The following is a 19,908-nucleotide window of genomic DNA, read 5'->3' as shown; positions in this document are numbered from 1 at the left end:
ATGTCTCAAACGTAATGAGGCAGGTCCTCGTATCGCTAAAAAATGAATCTATTTATGTAGTTTCGTTTGACATCAGAAGTCATCCCGATGCAGCCTTAACTGGCGAAACTCGGCCGGAGTCGGGCTCTGTAATTATATTAATAAATCTTTCCACGGCATAAGGTTGTCCCCTTGTTGTTTTTTGCCTTCAGTTCTTCAGTTCCAGCATCACTGTCTTCAGTTCCAACATCACTTGCTTCAGTATCCTCAGTTCAAGCGTCACTGTCTTCAGTTCCTCAGTTCTGGCATCAGTGTCTTCAGTGCCAGGGTTCCTTGTCTTCAGTACTTCAGGTCCAGCATCAGTCTTCAGTTCCTCAGTTCCAGGGTTCCTTGTCTTCCATTTTTCAGTTCCATGGTTCCTTGTCTTTAGTTCTTCAGGTCCAGCATCATTGTCTTCAGTTCTTCAGTTCCAGCATCACTGTCTTCAGTTCTTCAGTATCCTCAGTTCAAGCGTCACTTTCTTCAGTTCCTCAGTTCCAGCATCAGTGTCTTCAGTTCTAGGGTTCCATGTCTTCAGTTCCTCAGTTCTAGGGTTCCATGTCTTCAGTTCCTCATTTCCAGGATTCCTTGTCTTCAGTTCTTCAGTTCCAGGGTTTCTTGTCTTCAGTTCCAGTGTCACTGTCTTCAGTTCCTCAGTTCCAGGATTCCCTGTCTTCAGTTCCTCAGTTCGAGGATTACTTGTCTTCAGTTCCTCAGTTCCAGCATCACTGTTTTCAGTTCCAGGGTTCCTTGACTTCAGTTCCGGCATCAATGTCTTCAGTTCCTCAGTTCCAGGATTCCTTGTCTTCAGTTCTTCAGTTTCAGCATCATCGTCTTTAGTTCCTCATTTCCAGTGTCACTTTCTTCAGTTCCAGCATCACTGTCTTTAGTTCCTCAGTTCCAGCGTTCCTTGTCTTCAGTTCTTCAGTTTCAGCATCATCGTCTTCAGTTCCTCATTTCCAGGATTCCTTGTCTTCAGTTCTTCAGTTCCAGGGTTTCTTGTCTTCAGTTCCAGTGTCACTGTCTTCAGTTCCTCAGTTCCAGGGTTCCTTGTCTTCAGTTCTTCAGTTCCTCTTTTCCAGTGTCACTGTCTTCATTCTTCAGTTCCAGGGTTCAGAAGAAAAACAAAGCAGGCATGATACTTTACTCAGGATTCGCAGCTCACAGGAAGGCCTTGTTAGATGCTGGACTCACCCTGATGACGCCAGATTCCAGCACAGCCTGAACGCTCTCAAGTGCTGTCCACCATGCTGACATCTAGGATCTCCTAGGGCAGGCATGTGCACAACTCCTGGCATTGAAGATCCTGCAGTGGGAAAATTCCTGCAGTGCCCTCTGATAACCAGCAGGCCTGTCCTACTGAATGGCCCCTCGAACTGCTTGCCGGCACCTCCAAATGGGTCTCCTGCCATAGCAGTGTGTGTTGCTAGTGTTCCTGTTTCCTGTTGTCCTGCATTCCTGACTCTCTTTTCTTATCCAGCCTTGCCTCTTCCTGCCTTTCTCCATCCTACCTTGTCCTGCTACGTCTTATTCCTCTTGTCCAGTGTCTTCAGTGTGTCCTCGTCTTCCTTTGGACTGATTCTCCTGTACCCGACCTCTTGCTTGGACTTGACCATGTCTGTTCTCAGCCTGCCCTGACCCTGGCCTGTCTCTGTCTGGCCACTGCTTGCCCTGACCATGATGTGCTATTGGACTCTTGCCTCCACCCTTGGGACCCACCTAAGACCTGCCGGGCACTGGAACCCAAGGGCTCAACCTGTGGGGGAGGCAGTTGGTATAGGCAAAGCTCCAGTCTGTCTGGTTGTACAGGGCATGTTTGCCAGCTGCCAGCATAGGCTTTCCAACGAGGCTTTGTCAACTACACTGCAGCACCAAGGGCTCATGCCAACCTTCACCCCTGGACCCACTTCATCCAACCCAACATCCTGAACTTCTAACAAGAGACTGTGTTATACACAGCAGAGACACAACTGGGTCTTATATTCACAAATGGTTTTGCCATGCTGGTTTCCCAAACTACTCTAATTGCATGTTTTAATTGTAAGATGTTCATTTAAATGTATTGTAATACCCCTTGTGATGAACTTTGGAAAAGGCAGAATATCAAATATCATAAATAATGATGATGAATGAATAAGTCATAATTCATGTTGTCAAGTGTGAGGGGAGAGGATCAAAACAGCAAGTAGTTGACCTCATTAGGCAGAGTCATTTTCCCACCTCCACCCTAGTCACCTACTGAAATTCTTCCAAACAAAATCGTCCCCTATTGGTGACACAAAGCTTTGACAATATTCCCCTATTGGTGGACACCAAGGCCCGTGTCCTGATGATCTTTTCCTATTGGTGGACACAAGGCCTATGGTCCTGAGAAAACCTTCCCCTATTGAGCTGACACAAGGAACACAGCTCTTTCCCCACTTCCCCCATCGAGGATCTTCCTTTATCTCCCTCTGGATGCTGTTTCCTCTACTCCAACTCACCTCTCCCTATGATTTTTATCACCCTCCCTGCTCTATCGCTTCCTTCTCCATCCCACTCCTCCTCCCCACTGGAAGTCCATCTCTCTTTCCCTCCCTCACCTCTACTTCTCGTCTCCTCTCCCCAGATGGGGGGGGGGGCGTCTCGATCCTTTTCCCTTCTTTCTATCTTGGGTTGCCTTTCCTCTCCCTCCCTTTCTTCTTTCTTCCACCAAGCCGGATGCCTGTTCACTCTTCTCTCTCCTCCCTAAATCCCTGGATGATGTCTTTCCTCTCTCCTCCTCCTTCTTCTCTTTTCTTTCCCCACACCCCATGCTATGTATCTTCCTCACTCCCTGCCACCCCCTCCTTCTCCTCCATCCCCATTCCCACATGTACAGGTGCCAGATCTGAGGGTGCAGTGGTTGCAAGAGACCCCAGTATTGAGCAAACTCCTTCACCGTTTCTAAGGAGGGGTAATGTCCCAATCGTTTTGAAAAGTTGGCTCCTACCCCCAGATGTTGTCTGTCTCCCGATGCTCTCTCTCGCCCTTCCTCAATGTTGGCCTCTTCCCTGACCCTCTCCTCTCGCCCCCTTCCTCCTTGCATGTGGTATCTCCCCCCCCCACCTCATGATACAGCTTCTTTCCTCTCCCCGTCCCTTCCCCTTTCCGGATTTTATGTCTCATCTCCATTATCCCCAGCCCCTCCCTTCCCGGGAGGCTGTATCTCTCCTTCCTGCTAAGCTGCCTCCCCCCTCCCTTCCCGGAGGCTGTATCTCTCCTTCCTGCTAAGCTGCCTCCCCCCTCCCTTCCCGGATGCTGTCTCCCTCCGCCTCTCTCTCCCCCTGCCTCCTCTTCTCTTCTCCCCTCCCCTTCCGGATGCTGCCTCTTGTTCGGCTCTCGCTCTCGCTCTGCCCCGGTAGCTGAGACCGGGGACTTTGATCTGATCGGCGAGGAGGAGCCTCTCGCTTGCAGTCGCAGTCCCCCCGGCCGCACTTCCTCCTCCGCCCCCGGCCGCAGCGAGATGTCCGCCGCCACCGCTCCAAGCAAGCACCCTCTGAAGAAAACGGGGGAGCCTGCAGCCCTCCGCTCGGATAGGTGAGTGCCCCCAATCTCCGGGTGCAATCCTATCCCCACCACCCTCCTCCTCCTCCACCCCCCATCCCCGTGCATCCTATCCCCACCCCATCCTCCCTCCACCCCCCCCATCCCCGGTGCATCCTATCCCCCCCCTCCTCCTCCTCCCCCCCCCCCATCCCCCCTCCTCCTCCTTCACCCCCCATCCCTGGTGCATCCTATCCCCCTCCTCCTCCTTCACCCCCCATCCCTGGTGCATCCCTATCCCCCTCCTTCACCCCCCCCCCCCCATCCCTGGTGGCATCCCATCCCCTCCTCCCCCTCCCCACCCCCCCCATCCCTGGTGCATCCCTATCCCCCTCCTCCTCCTTCACCCCCCATCCCTGGTGCATCCCTATCCCCCTCCCCCTCCTTCTCCCCCCACCCCGATCCATCCTCATCCCCTTCCTCCTGCTTCCTCTCTCTCTCCCCTCAGATCCCCTGAACGTCCGTCTCTACTTGCCCAGAGAGTGTCCCCTCTCCTCTCTTCCTCTGGAGAACCTGCGATGGTAGAGTCTGTGGCTGATGAATATTGGCAGTTCCTCCTTCACTTCCTGCTCTTTTGAGGTGGGTGGGTGGGTGGTGCAGGATAGAGCATGAATACCTGGCCCTGGGCCCCATTCCAGCCCTCATGTGTGGCCCTGTGTGATAAATCACTCTAATCTCAATCCAGCCAATAGGCTCCCAGGGACAGGAACCTTGTGTTTTGTCCAGTGCTTCCCCATTCCCTGCTCTAGGAGAAAACATTTAAGCAACTGCAAGACTTCATATGCTGAAGGTCACCCCATGTTTCCCATCCTTGGTATCACTCCATGGTCTCTCCTTCATCCTATGCCCCATTCACCTCCTCCCCTAACTCTTTGCATGAGCTCTCATGGCTGGAGTTGGGCTTGCTTTGAAGCTATTGTGGAGATCATGGACACAGCACAAACCCTAAGCTGTTAAGATTTCCTGTGTTCTGAAATGAAGCTGCAGACCTGGAGAACCCTAAGGTCGTCTGCAAAGACAGCACGGTCAGATTTCTTGAGGAAGTCTTCCAGCCATGCCTGGATTCATTGTTCTGTGCCTGCCAGCAGATAAACAGGATGAATCGGGCACACAAGTCTGTGGCATCATTAGAGGAGGCATTTGCTGCTGTTTTTAGAGAAATTTTCCTTTCTCTAAGAAGTATTCTTAATGGGTTCACACTGATGGGGTGATGCCAATGACAATAGCATCATCAAATGACCACACACATGTCTGTGGGTGATAATCCTGCTGTCTGGGGAGAACAACTGTTAAGGTAAGTAACTCTGTTTACCAGTATCAAAATGCTTGAGCAGGAAATGTCGACACCTTGAAATAAATATACAATGTAATAGCCTGATTTATTTTGTTTAACATGTAGACTCTGCCGTAACCCTGACAGGGGCAATGTAGAGGTTTCCATTTCTATTTACATTTTACCTTGCCCTTTCAATCCCTTACAGCAGATTTAAAATACAATATTTCCTAGCATGTAGCCAGATGGACTCAGGACCAGTGGGTTATGTGCTCTTCTGCTAGCAGATGGGAGATGGAGTCAGATTTCAAAGCTGATGTCACCCCTGCAGTAACCTCAGCTCTTCAGTATCTCTCCGTCTCCTAGTAGATGTGGACACTGTCCCACACACTAGAATAGTGTTAAGAATTACAGCACAGAAGAAACAAAATTTGCCTTAAGGAAGATCGAGCCCGGCTCTGCTGCGGTGATACCTAAGGGTCCCTCCCCCAGTCGAGAATTCCTGAGGTTGATCTCCGATATCCCTCAGAGGTGTGCCTTGGTCCGGTGGCCAGTTCCCGGCTGGACTTAGCCCCCCAGTGTGGCTGAAAGGCAGCGGGTGCAGAAACGAGTGTGGCAGTGAAGGTAATTCCCTCTCCCCCCACAGCTGGAGGCCGTCTGGCACACGATCAGTAAGCGCTGAGACCAGGTAAGAAAAAAATCTTTAAATTCAGGTCTCCAGTCTCCACAGCTCGGATTGCCATGCCGAATCCATCCTTGACGAGGTTAGAAGGGAGCACCGATCGGGTTGAGCAACCTTGGTTAGGCTAAGCCCCGATCTGGTGCAAGGTTCCACACACGTGGAGACCCTCGGGGGGCACCATCTTCCCTTCTCGCCAGCGGTACGTGCGGGGCAGGCCGGGCGGCCGATGCACCTAACTTGCGCATGTCCAATACAGACGCACGCATAGCTGTGCACAACTGAGTGCACCCCGTGTGCACATCTGAGCACACCCGGCGAGCATAACTATACGCACAGCTGAGTTTACAACTGCACGCACGCAAACACATAGAAAGAATGGCACCGGTGGCCCAAGAAGGCCAGAAGGCACTCTCTTTGCACAGCCTGCCACATAAGAGCCGCGCAGCCTGAAGTGGAGTCCTGCCTGTGTCGTCATTGCGAAGAAGCCCAGGGGGAACCGAAGCCTGGTCCCTTACTGTCGGGAGATGGCTTCGGAACTGCTGAAGAATGCTCCCCGGACCTTTGCATCTCCGAGATGGCTTCCCCACAGGAGGGCACCTCTGGGGCCCCTACTCCGACTCCCCCTGGGATTAACATGGACCCAGGGACCTTCTCCTCGTTGGAATTTTTCCAAGGCCTTCGTTCAGGCACGAGAACCTCCCGGCCCTCCTCCGATGCCTCACCTAACCAAGAACTTCCCTAAAAGGGACCCAGACAACTCAGATGAGGAGAGTGACTCCCTGGAAGAAGGAGAAATCCCTCCAGGTCTGGAACCATACCGAACCATGCTTCACTTCTTCCACAAGGACGAATTACCAGCCCTTGTTTCCCAGACTCTGAAGACGCTGGGTATTCCTGGCACGGAACCTATGGCAGAACCAAAGAAGAACCCCATCTTGGTGTCCCTTCGTAAGCCCTCAGGCTACTTTCCAATGATGGAAGCCATCCAGGGACTGATTGACCTGGAGTTGGATACCCCAGAGGCCAGCTTCAAAGGAGGTCAGGCCTTCCTAACCCTAACCCTCTAGAGCCAGTGACCAAGGAACGCCTGCGTTTCCTGAAAGTGGACGCTATGGTCTGTGCCGTCTCAAAGCAAACAACGATTTCCGTTGAGGGAGGGGCTGCATTGAAGGATACTCAGGATAGATGATTAGAATCCATCCTTAAGCAGGCCTTCGACGCTACAGCAATACACTGCAGATTGCTTCCTGCTTGCTCCTCTCGAGAGAGGCAAATAACTCCGGAACGTATACCAGTGAGACGATGGAACCTGCAGCAGCCTTCCTCACGGACGCAAGCTCAGACCTGGTATGCACCTCAGCCAGGGGCATTGCCTTGGTAGTGGCAGCCAGAAGACAAGTATGGCTACGGAATTGGTCTGCGGACGCGACATCTAAAGCGAATCTCACAAGAATGCCTTTTTTTTTTTAATTCTTTATTTATCAATTTTTTACATATTACAATGCAAAAAATAGGTTTACATCAAACATCAGCAAACCTAAATTGCACTTAAACTGTTATTTTTTTCATAGATAGTGCTGTTACATTTGCTGTTTTAGTATGGGAGGGCCAAGCCTACAGCCAATATGTTACAATAGGCCTAATATCATATGGGGTCAACAACAAACCTTTTCCTTGGGAAAAAAATATGATAGAGGTGTTTAAGATCATGAGAGGTCTAGAACGGGTAGATGTGACTCGGTTATTTTCACTTTCGGATAATAGAAAGACTAGGGGGCACTCCATGAAGTTAGCATGGGGCACATTTAAAACTAATCGGAGAAAGTTCTTTTTCACTCAACGCACAATTAAACTCTGGAATTTGTTGCCAGGGGATGTGGTTAGTGCAGTTAGTGTGGTTGGGTTTAAAAAAGGTTTGGATAAGTTCTTGAAGTCCATTACCTGCTATTAATCATGAGGGACTTTGTCAAAAGCCTTTGGAAAATCCAAATACACTACATCTACCGGTTCACCTTTATCCACATGTTTATTAACTCCTTCAAAAAAGTGAAGCAGATTTGTGAGGCAAGACTTGCCCTGGGTAAATCCATGCTGACTGTGTCCCATTAAACCATGTCTTTCTATATGTTCTGTGATTTCGATCTTTAGAATTGTTTCCACTGTTTTTCCTGGCACTGAAGTCAGGCTCACTGGTCTATAGTTTTCCGGATCACCCCTGGAGCCTTTTTTAAATATTGGTATTACATTGGCCACCCTCCAGTCTTCAGGTACAATGGATGATTTTAATGATAGGTTACAAATTTTAACTAATAGATCTGACATTTCAGTTTTGAGTTCCTTCAGAACCCTAGGATGCATACCATCTGGTCCAGGTGATTTGCTACTCTTTAGTATGTCAATCTGGCCTACTACATCTTCCAGGTTCAGTGATTTGGTTCAGTTCATCTGACTCATCACCCTTGAAAACCATCTCTGGAACTGGTATGTTCCCAACATCCTCATTAGTAAACACAGAAGCAAAGAATTCATTTAGTCTTTCTGCAATGGCCTTATCTTCCCTAAGAGCCCTTTTAACTCCTCGGTCATCTAACAGTCCAGCTGACTCCCTCACATGTTTCTTGCTTCGGATATATTTTATAAAGTTTTTATTATGAGATTTTACCTCTACGACCAACTTCATTTAAAATTCTTTCTTCATCTGTCTTATCAATATTTTATATTTAACTTGACAATGCTTATGCTTTTTCCTCTTTTCTTCAGATGGATCCTTTTACCAGTTTTTGAAGGATGTTTTTTTGGCTAAAATAGCCGCTTTCACCACACCTTTTAACCATGCCATAATTGTTTTACCTTCCTTCCACCTTTCTTAATGCGTGAAATACATCTGGACTGCGTGTCTAGGATTGTATTTTTAAACAATGTCCATGCCTGTTGAACACTTTTAACCTTTGCATCTACACCTTTCAGTTTTTTTCTATTTTCCTAATTTTATCAAAGTTTCCCTTTTGAAAATTTAGTGTTAGAGCTGTAGATGTATTTATTGTCCCCCTTCCAGTTATTAGTTTAAATTTGATCATGTTATGATCACTATTGCCAAGTGGCCCCACCACCGTTACTTCTCTCACCAAATCCTGCATCCCACTAAGAATTAAATCTAAAATAGCTCCCTCTCTTGTTGGTTCCTGAACGAATTGGTCCATGAAGCAGTCATTTATTACATCCAGGAACTTTGTCTCTAGCAAGTCCTGATGTTACATTTACCCAGTCAATATTGGGTAATTGAAATCTCCCATTATTATTGCACTGCCAAATTGGTTTGCTTCCCTGATTTCTCTTAGCATTTCATCATCTGTCTGACCATTTTGTCCAGGTGGACAGTAGTATACTCCTATCACTATACTCTTACCCAACACACATGGGATTTCTACCCATATAGATTCTACTGAGCATTTAGTCTCTTGTATGATCTTTATCCTGTTTGACTCTATATCCTCCCGGACATAAAGTGCCACAGCCCCACCAAGTTGATCCTCCCTATCATTGCGATATAATTTGTACCCTGATATAGCACTGTCCCATTGGTTATCCTCCTTCCACCAATTATGTCAATCTCATCATTTGCTGCTAAACACTCTAGCTTTCCCATCTTACCTCTTAGACTTCTGGCATTGGCATACAGACATTTCAAAGTGTGTTTTTTGTTTGTTTTAACAACCTGCTTTTCAGTTGATAGGGATAATATGGAAATCTTTATCTCAGGTGATTCTTTACTTATAGGCACATGGACTAGGTTTGCTTTTATTGGAACCTCTCTGTTGGGATGCTCTAACTCTCCTGTTTCTTTAGTATCCTTCAAGGATACATTTCTCTGAACCATGCACTGCTGAGTGACTGTCGGCTTTCCCCCTTGTTCTAGTTTAAAAGCTGCTCTATTTCCTTTTTAAAAGTTAGTGCCAGTAGCTTGGTTCCACTCTGATTAAGGTGGAGCCCATCCTTTCGGAAAAGTCTCCCCCTTCCCCAAAAGTTTCCCCATCTCCTTACAAAACTGAATCCCTCTTCCTTGCACCATCGTCTCATCCATGCATTGAAACTCTGGATCTTTGCCTGCCTCTGGGGACCTGCACGTGGAACAGGAAGTATTTCAGAGATATACTTAGTTTTTGGGTAATTGCCAGGTTCTTATGGCCTGGATTGGCCACTGTTGGAAACAGGATGCTGGGCTTGATGGACCCTTGGTCTGACCCAGTATGGCATGTTCTTATGCTCTTTGCAAGTAAGAGGGCAGATTCTGTGTGTCACTGGAGGACAGGGGAGAGTGCAGATAGGTCATTGTAGAGTAAAGGAGAGGGCAGTTACTGTCTGTTACTGCAGGATAAGGGAGAGTACAGATAGCAAAAAAAGAGCCCATATAATATGTGTCATTGCAGAGCAAGGGAGAGGGCAAATACTGTGTGTCCCTGCAGGATTGAGGAGAGTCTAGATACTGTGTGTCCCTGCAAAAGAGGAAGAGCACAGATACAGAATATCTGTCATTGTAGTACAGTAAAGAGAGCACTGCGTGGCACCACATATTCTGCTTTAAGCCTTATTGCAGAAGCTGATTTTCAGATCACTGATTTGTGCAGGTAAAAAGCTTCTAAAAATTGATCTCATTACTCTTGAGAGACTCTAGGAAGGAAGCCTTTCCATGGACAAGGAATCCCATACGGAAGCTCAGCAGGGATCCTGTAGCCCTGAAGTAATGTGTGCAGCTCTGCAGAGCGCTTGGAACTTTCCAGAACTGAGTGGGGGATTTCGGGGTTCCCCTAGTAGATTCTGGGCTGACTCTGCATTTGGTTTCTAGGTTGTATATTCTCTTGGGGAGCTGGCTGTGTGCTCAGATTTGTGTCTTTCTCTCTTTTCCTTCTGTGTCCTTGACTGATGGTACTGAATCGTGTATTCACAGATGTCCGTGGCAGTGTGGGACCTCACCCTCTGCAGTCTGCAAAGTCTCTTCCAGGAATCCCCCACTGCCTGAAACATTTCCCCCTCGACCTGCGAACATCCATGGACGGCAAATACAAAGAGATTGCAGAGGTATCTCTTCAACCTGTTCTCTCTTGTTTTAGGTTTTAGAAATGCTCAAAAACACATAAAAGAGCTGACAGAGTGATCAGACTGTACATCTAAGTACCCGGTGCTCATCTGTTCAATCAATTCAAGTTGCAGTCCTGTGTGCTGCAGAGGGGCACAGTTACATGGAGGGTGGACTTGCAGAAAGTCTTCTGGGTGTTAAGATTTCACTTCCTATTTCTCCATAGTTGATTCTGCTTGTATTCTGGGACTCTGTCTCGGTGACCGGTAAGGCAAAAATGCTTGCAAATCAAAAGTTGCTGGCAGCCAGGTTCACCATTGCGCAGAGCTGCAAGGAAGATGGTTGTTTGCATAGAAAGCAATGTCAATATTGGAGAGACTGAAAGGCAGACTTAAAACATATGAGAGACAGTCTGGAGAAAAGTCTGACTCATTTTGCAGAAGTCTTAGTGAATTCACTTTTTCTCTCTTCATTGCCCTAAAGTGAAACAATTCTCAGTTTGCTAATATTATTGTAATTTTGTCAAAGGTGGTGAAAATGTATTTTCATGTTCTTTGCCTCATTTTGTTTACAATAATATCATACTAACAGGAAGGCATACAAGATTATAAATGTTTCCTGCTGTTTGTCTCCATAAGAAATAAAGAATTAAGAAAAAATACACACACACTGTCCCACCAGGTACAGCATGGGCAGCAGGAGTGCAAGCTTCCCTCACACACACACACACACACAAACACACACCAACACGTAGAGCGCTGACAGCAGGAGTGCAGGCTTCCCTCACACACACACACACACAAACACACACCAACAAGTAGAGCGCTGACAGCAGGAGTGCAAGCTTCCCTCACACACACACACACACACACACCAACACGTAGAGCGCTGACAGCAGGAGTGCAAGCTTCCCTCACACACACACACATACACACACCAACACGTAGAGCGCTGACAGCAGGAGTGCAAGCTTCCCTCACACACACACACACACACAAACACACACCAACACGTAGAGCGCTGACAGCAGGAGTGCAAGCTTCCCTCACACACACACACACACACACACACCAACACGTAGAGCGCTGACAGCAGGAGTGCAAGCTTCCCTCACACACACACACACACACACACACCAACACGTAGAGCGCTGACAGCAAGAGTGCAGGCTTCCCTCACACACACACACACACACGTAGAGCGCTGGCAGCAGGAGTGCAGGCTTCCCTCACACACACACACACACACACAAACACACACCAACACGTAGAGCGCTGACAGCAGGAGTGCAAGCTTCCCTCACACACACACACACACACACACAAACACACACCAACACGTAGAGCGCTGACAGCAGGAGTGCAAGCTTCCCTCACACACACACACATACACACACCAACACGTAGAGCGCTGACAGCAGGAGTGCAAGCTTCCCTCACACACACACACACACACACACACACCAACACGTAGAGCGCTGACAGCAAGAGTGCAGGCTTCCCTCACACACACACACACACACACGTAGAGCGCTGGCAGCAGGAGTGCAGGCTTCCCTCACACACACACACACACCAACACGTAGAGCGCTGGCAGCAGGAGTGCAGGCTTCCCTCACACACACACACACACACCAACACGTAGAGCGCTGACAGCAGGAGTGCAAGCTTCCCTCACACACACACACACACACACACACACACACCAACACGTAGAGCGCTGACAGCAAGAGTGCAGGCTTCCCTCACACACACACACACACACGTAGAGCGCTGGCAGCAGGAGTACAGGCTTCCCTCACACACACACACACACCAACACGTAGAGCGCTGGCAGCAGGAGTGCAGGCTTCCCTCACACACACACCAACACGTAGAGCGCTGGCAGCAGGAGTGCAGGCTTCCCTCACACACACACCAACACGTAGAGCGCTGACAGCAGGAGTGCAAGCTTCCCTCACACACACACACACACACACACACACACACAAACACACACCAACACGTAGAGCGCTGACAGCAGGAGTGCAAGCTTCCCTCACACACACACACACACAAACACACACCAACACGTAGAGCGCTGACAGCAGGAGTGCAAGCTTCCCTCACACACACACACACACACCAACACGTAGAGCGCTGACAGCAGGAGTGCAAGCTTCCCTCACACACACACACATACACACACCAACACGTAGAGCGCTGACAGCAGGAGTGCAAGATTCCCTCACACACACACACACACACACCAACACGTAGAGCGCTGACAGCAGGAGTGCAAGCTTCCCTCACACACACACACACGTAGAGCGCTGGCAGCAGGAGTACAGGCTTCCCTCACACACACACACACACCAACACGTAGAGCACTGGCAGCAGGAGTGCAGGCTTCCCTCACACACACACCAACACGTAGAGCGCTGACAGCAGGAGTGCAGGCTTCCCTCTCACACACACACACACACACACACCAACACGTAGAGCGCTGACAGCAGGAGTGCAGGCTTCCCTCACACACACACACACACACACACACACACACACACCAACACGTAGAGCTCTGACAACAGGAGTGCAGGCTTCCCTCACACACACACCCACACACACACACCCCAACACGTAGAGCGCTGACAGCAGGAGTGCAAGCTTCCCTCACACACACACACACCAACACGTAGAGCGCTGACAGCAAGAGTGCAGGCTTCCCTCACACACACACACACACACACGCGTAGAGCGCTGGCAGCAGGAGTGCAGGCTTCCCTCACACACACACACACACCAACACGTAGAGCGCTGGCAGCAGGAGTGCAGGCTTCCCTCACTCACACACACACACACACACACACACACACACACACCAACACGTAGAGCACTGGCAGCAGGAGTGCAGGCTTCCCTCACACACACACACACACACACCAACACGTAGAGCGCTGGCAGCAGGAGTGCAGGCTTCCCTCACACACACACACACGCGCACTTCCGACTCAGGACGGGTAGAGCATGGGAAGCAGGTTGGTGCAATTGTCTGATGATCGTGCAAGCTCCCTGGACATTGGAGATAGTGGAAGTAGCAGCTCCAGTACTGCCCCTTCCTTCATGGGTTCTAGCACCATTTGCCTGAGCAGAGCTGCTTGAAGGGCATCTTCTCTGCAGTTTAGCAAATGGCAAGGGCAGTGGAACATTTTTGTGGAGGTGCAGGCAAATAAACCAACCTCTGCCCCTGCCCCTCCAGTGCCCTGGTTGCTGATGCCTTGTGGGTTAATTGTTATTAGGGTCATGGCCCCCAACAGTGCACCCCAGTCCACCTCCCTTGGCAGACGGGATACTCTGGTCCACATCTCTGAAAAACAGGCACAGGTGGAACCTCTGCTCCCCCCGCAATGCGCCCCACCTGCTTCATAGCTCACAGTTCCAAGGGGGATTTGCACTCATGCTCTGTACACATTTATTTCCTGTTCAGTAAGAAGAGTGGGAGAATGGGTGCTCCATGCTGAGCACCCGCTCTCCCAACACGCGTTCAGCCACCTCTCCTGGGTCATGCTAAAAGGTCGATTATGTGCCTCTAGCGCCTCCCTGACCCAGAAGAGGTGGCTCTGTCAGCGGGTGGGGAAATCGAATCTCAATTTTTCAAGCGTCGGTTTTCTGAACCTACTGACAGCGATTGGTTAGGAAAATGGATGCTGTTAGAATTGAGTGTCCGTTCTCTTAACTGGTCCAGCTGGCACCTTTTTTTAATATATATTTTTTAAATTTTTTTTTAATCATTTTTGGTTCCTCCGACTTAATATCGCTAGGATATTAAGTTGGAGGGTGTACAGAAAAGCAGTATTTTCTACTTTTCTGTTCACTTTTCCGGGTTGCTCAGAATTTAATGCCTGCCCTTGGGATTGGCTGCTCATTTTACTTTCAGCCTTATCAACATGCATTTGCAGGTGATCAGCGCTATTAGTTTCCAGGGGACTTGGCCGTGCATTTGCAGGTGATGAGCGCTATTAGTTTCCAGGGGACTTGGCCGTGCATTTGCAGGTGATGAGCGCTATTAGTTTCCAGGGGACTTGGCCGTGCATTTGCACGTGATGAGCGCTATTAGTTTCCAGGGGACTTGGCCGTGCATTTGCACGTGATGAGCGCTATTAGTTTCCAGGGGACTTGGCCGTGCATTTGCAGGTGATGAGCGCTATTAGTTTCCAGGGGACTTGGCCGTGCATTTGCAGGTGATGAGCGCTATTAGTTTCCAGGGGACTTGGCCGTGCATTTGCAGGTGATGAGCGCTATTAGTTTCCAGGGGACTTGGCCGTGCATTTGCAGGTGATGAGCGCTATTAGTTTCCAGGGGACTTGGCCGTGCATTTGCAGGTGATGAGCGCTATTAGGTTCCAGGGGACTTGGCCGTGCATTTGCACGTGATGAGCGCTATTAGTTTCCAGGGGACTTGGCCGTGCATTTGCACGTGATGAGCGCTATTAGTTTCCAGGGGACTTGGCCGTGCATTTGCAGGTGATGAGCGCTATTAGTTTCCAGGGGACTTGGCCGTGCATTTGCAGGTGATGAGCGCTATTAGTTTCCAGGGGACTTGGCCGTGCATTTGCAGGTGATGAGCGCTATTAGTTTCCAGGGGACTTGGCCGTGCATTTGCAGGTGATGAGCGCTATTAGTTTCCAGGGGACTTGGCCGTGCATTTGCACGTGATGAGCGCTATTAGTTTCCAGGGGACTTGGCCGTGCATTTGCAGGTGATGAGCGCTATTAGTTTCCAGGGGACTTGGCCGTGCATTTGCAGGTGATGAGCGCTATTAGTTTCCAGGGGACTTGGCCGTGCATTTGCAGGTGATGAGCGCTATTAGTTTCCAGGGGACTTGGCCGTGCATTTGCAGGTGATGAGCGCTATTAGTTTCCAGGGGACTTGGCCGTGCATTTGCAGGTGATGAGCGCTATTAGTTTCCAGGGGACTTGGCCGTGCATTTGCAGGTGATGAGCGCTATTAGTTTCCAGGGGAGTTGGCTGTACATTTGCACGTGATGAGCGCTATTAGTTTCCAGGGGACTTGGCCATGCATTTGCAGGTGATGAGCACTATTAGTTTCCAGGGGACTTGGCCGTGCATTTGCACGTGATGAGCGCTATTAGTTTCCAGGGGAGTTGGCTGTGCATTTGCAGGTGATGAGCGCTATTAGTTTCCAGGGGACTTGGCCGTGCATTTGCAGGTGATGAGCGCTATTAGTTTCCAGGGGACTTGGCCGTGCATTTGCAGATGATGAGCGCTATTAGTTTCCAGGGGACTTGGCCGTGCATTTCCAGATGATGAGCGCTATTAGTTTCCAGGGGACTTGGCCGTGCATTTGCACGTGATGAGCGCTATTAGTTTCCAGGGGAGTTGGCTGTGCATTTGCAGGTGATGAGCGCTATTAGTTTCCAGGGGACTTGGCCGTGCATTTGCAGGTGATGAGCGCTATTAGTTTCCAGGGGACTTGGCCGTGCATTTGCAGATGATGAGCGCTATTAGTTTCCAGGGGACTTGGCCGTGCATTTCCAGATGATGAGCGCTATTAGTTTCCAGGGGATTTGGCCGTGCATTTGCAGGTGATGAGCTCTATTAGTTTCCAGGGGATTTGGCCGTGCATTTGCAGGTGATGAGCGCTATTAGTTTCCAGGGGATTTGGCCGTGAATTTGCAGGTGATGAGCGCTATTAGTTTCCAGGGGACTTGGCCATGCATTTGCAGGTGATGAGCACTATTAGTTTCCAGGGGACTTGGCTGTGCATTTGCACGTGATGAGCGCTATTAGTTTCCAGGGGACTTGGCTGTGCATTTGCACGTGATGAGCCCTAGTAGTTTCCAGGGGACTTGGCCTTGCATTTGCACGTGATGAGCACTATTAGTTTCCAGGGGACTTGGCCGTGCATTTGCAGGTGATGAGCGCTATTAGTTTCCAGGGGACTTGGCCGTGCATTTGCAGGTGATGAGCACTATTAGTTTCCAGGGGACTTGGCCGTGCATTTGCAGGTGATGAGCGCTATTAGTTTCCAGGGGACTTGGCCGTGCATTTGCAGGTGATGAGCGCTATTAGTTTCCAGGGGACTTGGCCGTGCATTTGCAGGTGATGAGCGCTATTAGTTTCCAGGGGACTTGGCCGTGCATTTGCAGGTGATGAGCGCTATTAGTTTCCAGGGGACTTGGCCGTGCATTTGCAGGTGATGAGCGCTATTAGTTTCCAGGGGACTTGGCCGTGCATTTGCAAGTGATGAGCGCTATTAGTTTCCAGGGGACTTGGTCGTGCATTTGCACGTGATGAGTGCTATTAGTTTCCAGGGGACTTGGCTGTGCATTTGCACGTGATGAGCGCTATTAGTTTCCAGGGGAGATGGCTGTGCGTTTTCGACATGCTAAACCCCTTACAGTATAAGTCGAAAACGCACAGCCAACCTGCATGTTAAAGAGTGGGCTTAGCTGCCTGTATGTTTGCCAAGAAGGTGCGATTTCATAGCAGTGTTGCTTCTGGCTTTAGTGATATAGACTCTTGCCCCATTAGGTTTGTGCAGGGATGGTAACCAATGAGCCTTTCTTTTGTTTGGTTTGTGCAGGAGCTGTTCTCCCGCTCCTTGGCAGACAGCGAGATGCGCAGCGCTCCGTACGAGTTCCCAGAGGAGAGTCCAATTGAGAAACTGGAGGAGAGAAGGCATCGTCTGGAACGACAGATAAGCCAGGAAGTAAAGTAAGCGAGAACTTACTCGAACTGTATCTCTCTGGCGGGGCCGATAAAACAAGAGGGTAGGTTATCTGAAAAAGCCGTGAGGGCAACAAAATGGATTAGACTCCAAAGAATGTCCATTTAGAATCTTTTTTATGGAGACGCGTTCATCCAAAGTTAAGCCCGACTCAGGCAGTGTTTCGCCCCCTCAACGGGGCTGCCTCAGGGGGGCTGTATGTGATATCTCTTGATTATGAATGATTGTTAACTCATATCATAGAGATTTTCTGAACGTTTTCAGATACATCCGACCAGAGTGTCCGTCTCCTTTCTAAACGCAAACCTCTTAACTTTGGATGAACGCGTCTCCATAATAAAGATTCTAAACGGACATTCTCTGGCGTCTAATCCATTTTGTTGCTCTCTCTGGCTGGGGACACCCAGGAACGTGAGTGCCAGAGATAGCACTGAGCACACATGTTCTCCTAACCTGCTCAGCAAGCTGTAAATCCCCTTCCAACCTATTCATTCCATGACAGGGTGCTTGCCTATTCTCAGACATGTGACATCCCTGCTATTTATTTATCTACTTACAAATATTTCTATACTGTTTACCCCTCAAAAAGATCAATCTAAGCAGTTTATATAAAATAAACCATAAAACAAAATACAATAAAAACCAAATTCATAACAATTTAAATCTGAAACATCTCATAACCACTGGCACTCCTGTCAGTAATCCATTAGGTAGCCCCAAGCAGTCCTAACAACCTGTGCTTCAATAACGATCTAAAACATGTGGTCACAAACATCCATGTTTAACTTTTCCCTAAAGCCTGATAAAGCAAGCTCACCCTGCTTCCATCCCTCTGTGGGACCTTCCCCTTTCATGCAATGTGACTCCTACTGCTTCCACTTTGTGAGATGGGACTTGGGTGCAATCATGGGGTTATCCTGCTCCCCCTTTCTCTCTCTCAACAACTCCATGAGATGTGAATCAAACAGTTACCAACAAGGGCCCTGAACTTGGTGGTTGGTGAAACAGATACGTCTGGGGAAATAAGTGTGGGAGCTTGCTGGGCAGGTGGATGGGCCGATTGGTCTTTTTCTGCCGTCATTTCTATGTTTCCAGGTATTGCCACACAGCTCAGCACACACACCAGGGGCATAATTATGAGGGAGCCCGGAGGACCTTGGCTCACACCCCACTCCCCTAGCAGTAGATTCATGAGGGCCTAGAAGCACTGAAATCACTGCCAGTCCTTGATCCTCTGTGCCTTTATCATTAAACTTTTTATTTAAACATTTACAATAAGTACAAAAATGCTTGCCTGAAAATAAAGGCTATTTATTACAGAAGAATAGATGAAATAATATAGTGCAACAGCCCAAAAACTATAGAAAAAAAGCTAACTTGAATAGGGAAACAGCACTGCTTACACTCCCTCCCTCAGGTCAGAAAAGGCAGGAATGAAAGTGACATTGCCAGAAGACAGAAGTGATTGATTGATTGATTTATTAACTTTTATTTACCGACATTCGTGAAGCACATCATGCCGGTTTACAAAGAACTCAGGCGGGAAATACAATGAAACAATATAACAATATAACAATAACACGTTAATAAAAGAACCAAAAATCAGAATACAAAGAGAGCCAAAGGAGCAATGATAACGGAGGGAGGAAGGGGGAGGGGGCGGTGGGGGAAGATAGGCAGGGGGCAGGGTATGGGGAGGGAGGGAGGGTAGGGGTAGGGGGCATGGGAAAAGGGGGGATGGGGAGCGGGAGGGGAAAAAGGCATAGCTAGATGAAGTATAAAAAAAAAACAAAAAACACCAGAAATAAATATAAAATAAATAAAAGGGGGGAGACTATGTACAGTTGAAGAATGTACAGGTACTATTAACTTAGGTAGTCCTACGGAAGTGTTGGAAACCGGCTACATTAATTAGGCGACAGTATTCACTAGGATATAGTTTATTTAAGGGGAAACTGGAGGTGTAAAAGCGGAATCTAACAGATTAGGTTTTCAGCTGAATATTCGCCTAAATCCAGCCTGGCAAAATTAGACAAAATAGAAACTGGAGGTGTAAAAGAGAGAGAGGTGTACTCGGGGAGATGATAGCGGCCAGGAGGCCCAAGGATCTGGGGATGGCTAGGGGGGGGGGGAGAGGGGGTGGGGATGGGTCGGGCCAAGGGTGGGTAGGAGTAAGTGACAAGGGCAGGGGGGGGCTGGGAGGTGTGGGGGCGGGTGGAGAAAAGTCGGGCGGGTGGATCTGGGGGAGAAATTAAGTTTGGTTAGAGTCGGGGTAGGCCTGTGCTTCAAATCAGCACACAGTTTCTTAATGTACAAATGAAATTGTTTTTAAATTCCTGGGGGGAGCTGATGCAGCACAGGGGTTTATGCATGGTTGGGTGTACATTTAAGTCCTCCTTAGTATCATTGTGATATTTAATTTACTGTTTGCAGTGGAGAAAAATAATGGTATATTTTGACTTGATTAAAAGAAACCCACTTTTTTTATGGCCACATAATTTACACATCAATAACAAGGGGCACCTAATATTTTGCTGAGGTTTCTGAAGTGAGATGAAACCGGACGCTCG

General features: G+C 48.8%; 1 protein-coding gene across 1 annotated transcript in view; it reads left to right on the top strand.

Annotated features, from left to right (window-relative positions):
- The first annotated feature begins 2,798 nt into the window (after window positions 1-2,798).
- The window catches only part of AMPD2 (adenosine monophosphate deaminase 2), a 75,726-nt gene continuing 58,616 nt past the window's right edge, over window positions 2,799-19,908 (top strand). Inside the window, 3 exon segments of the mRNA XM_029573513.1 lie at window positions 2,799-3,576; window positions 10,483-10,613; window positions 17,195-17,325. Of these exon segments, the coding sequence (XP_029429373.1) occupies window positions 10,584-10,613; window positions 17,195-17,325 (161 nt within the window). The 5' untranslated portion in view covers window positions 2,799-3,576; window positions 10,483-10,583.

Source organism: Rhinatrema bivittatum, chromosome 12, assembly GCF_901001135.1.
Source record: "Rhinatrema bivittatum chromosome 12, aRhiBiv1.1, whole genome shotgun sequence".
Taxonomy (NCBI): Eukaryota; Metazoa; Chordata; class Amphibia; order Gymnophiona; family Rhinatrematidae; genus Rhinatrema; species Rhinatrema bivittatum.
The sequence above is the reverse complement of the archived record's forward strand: the minus strand, read 5'-3'. Positions and strand labels throughout refer to the sequence as shown.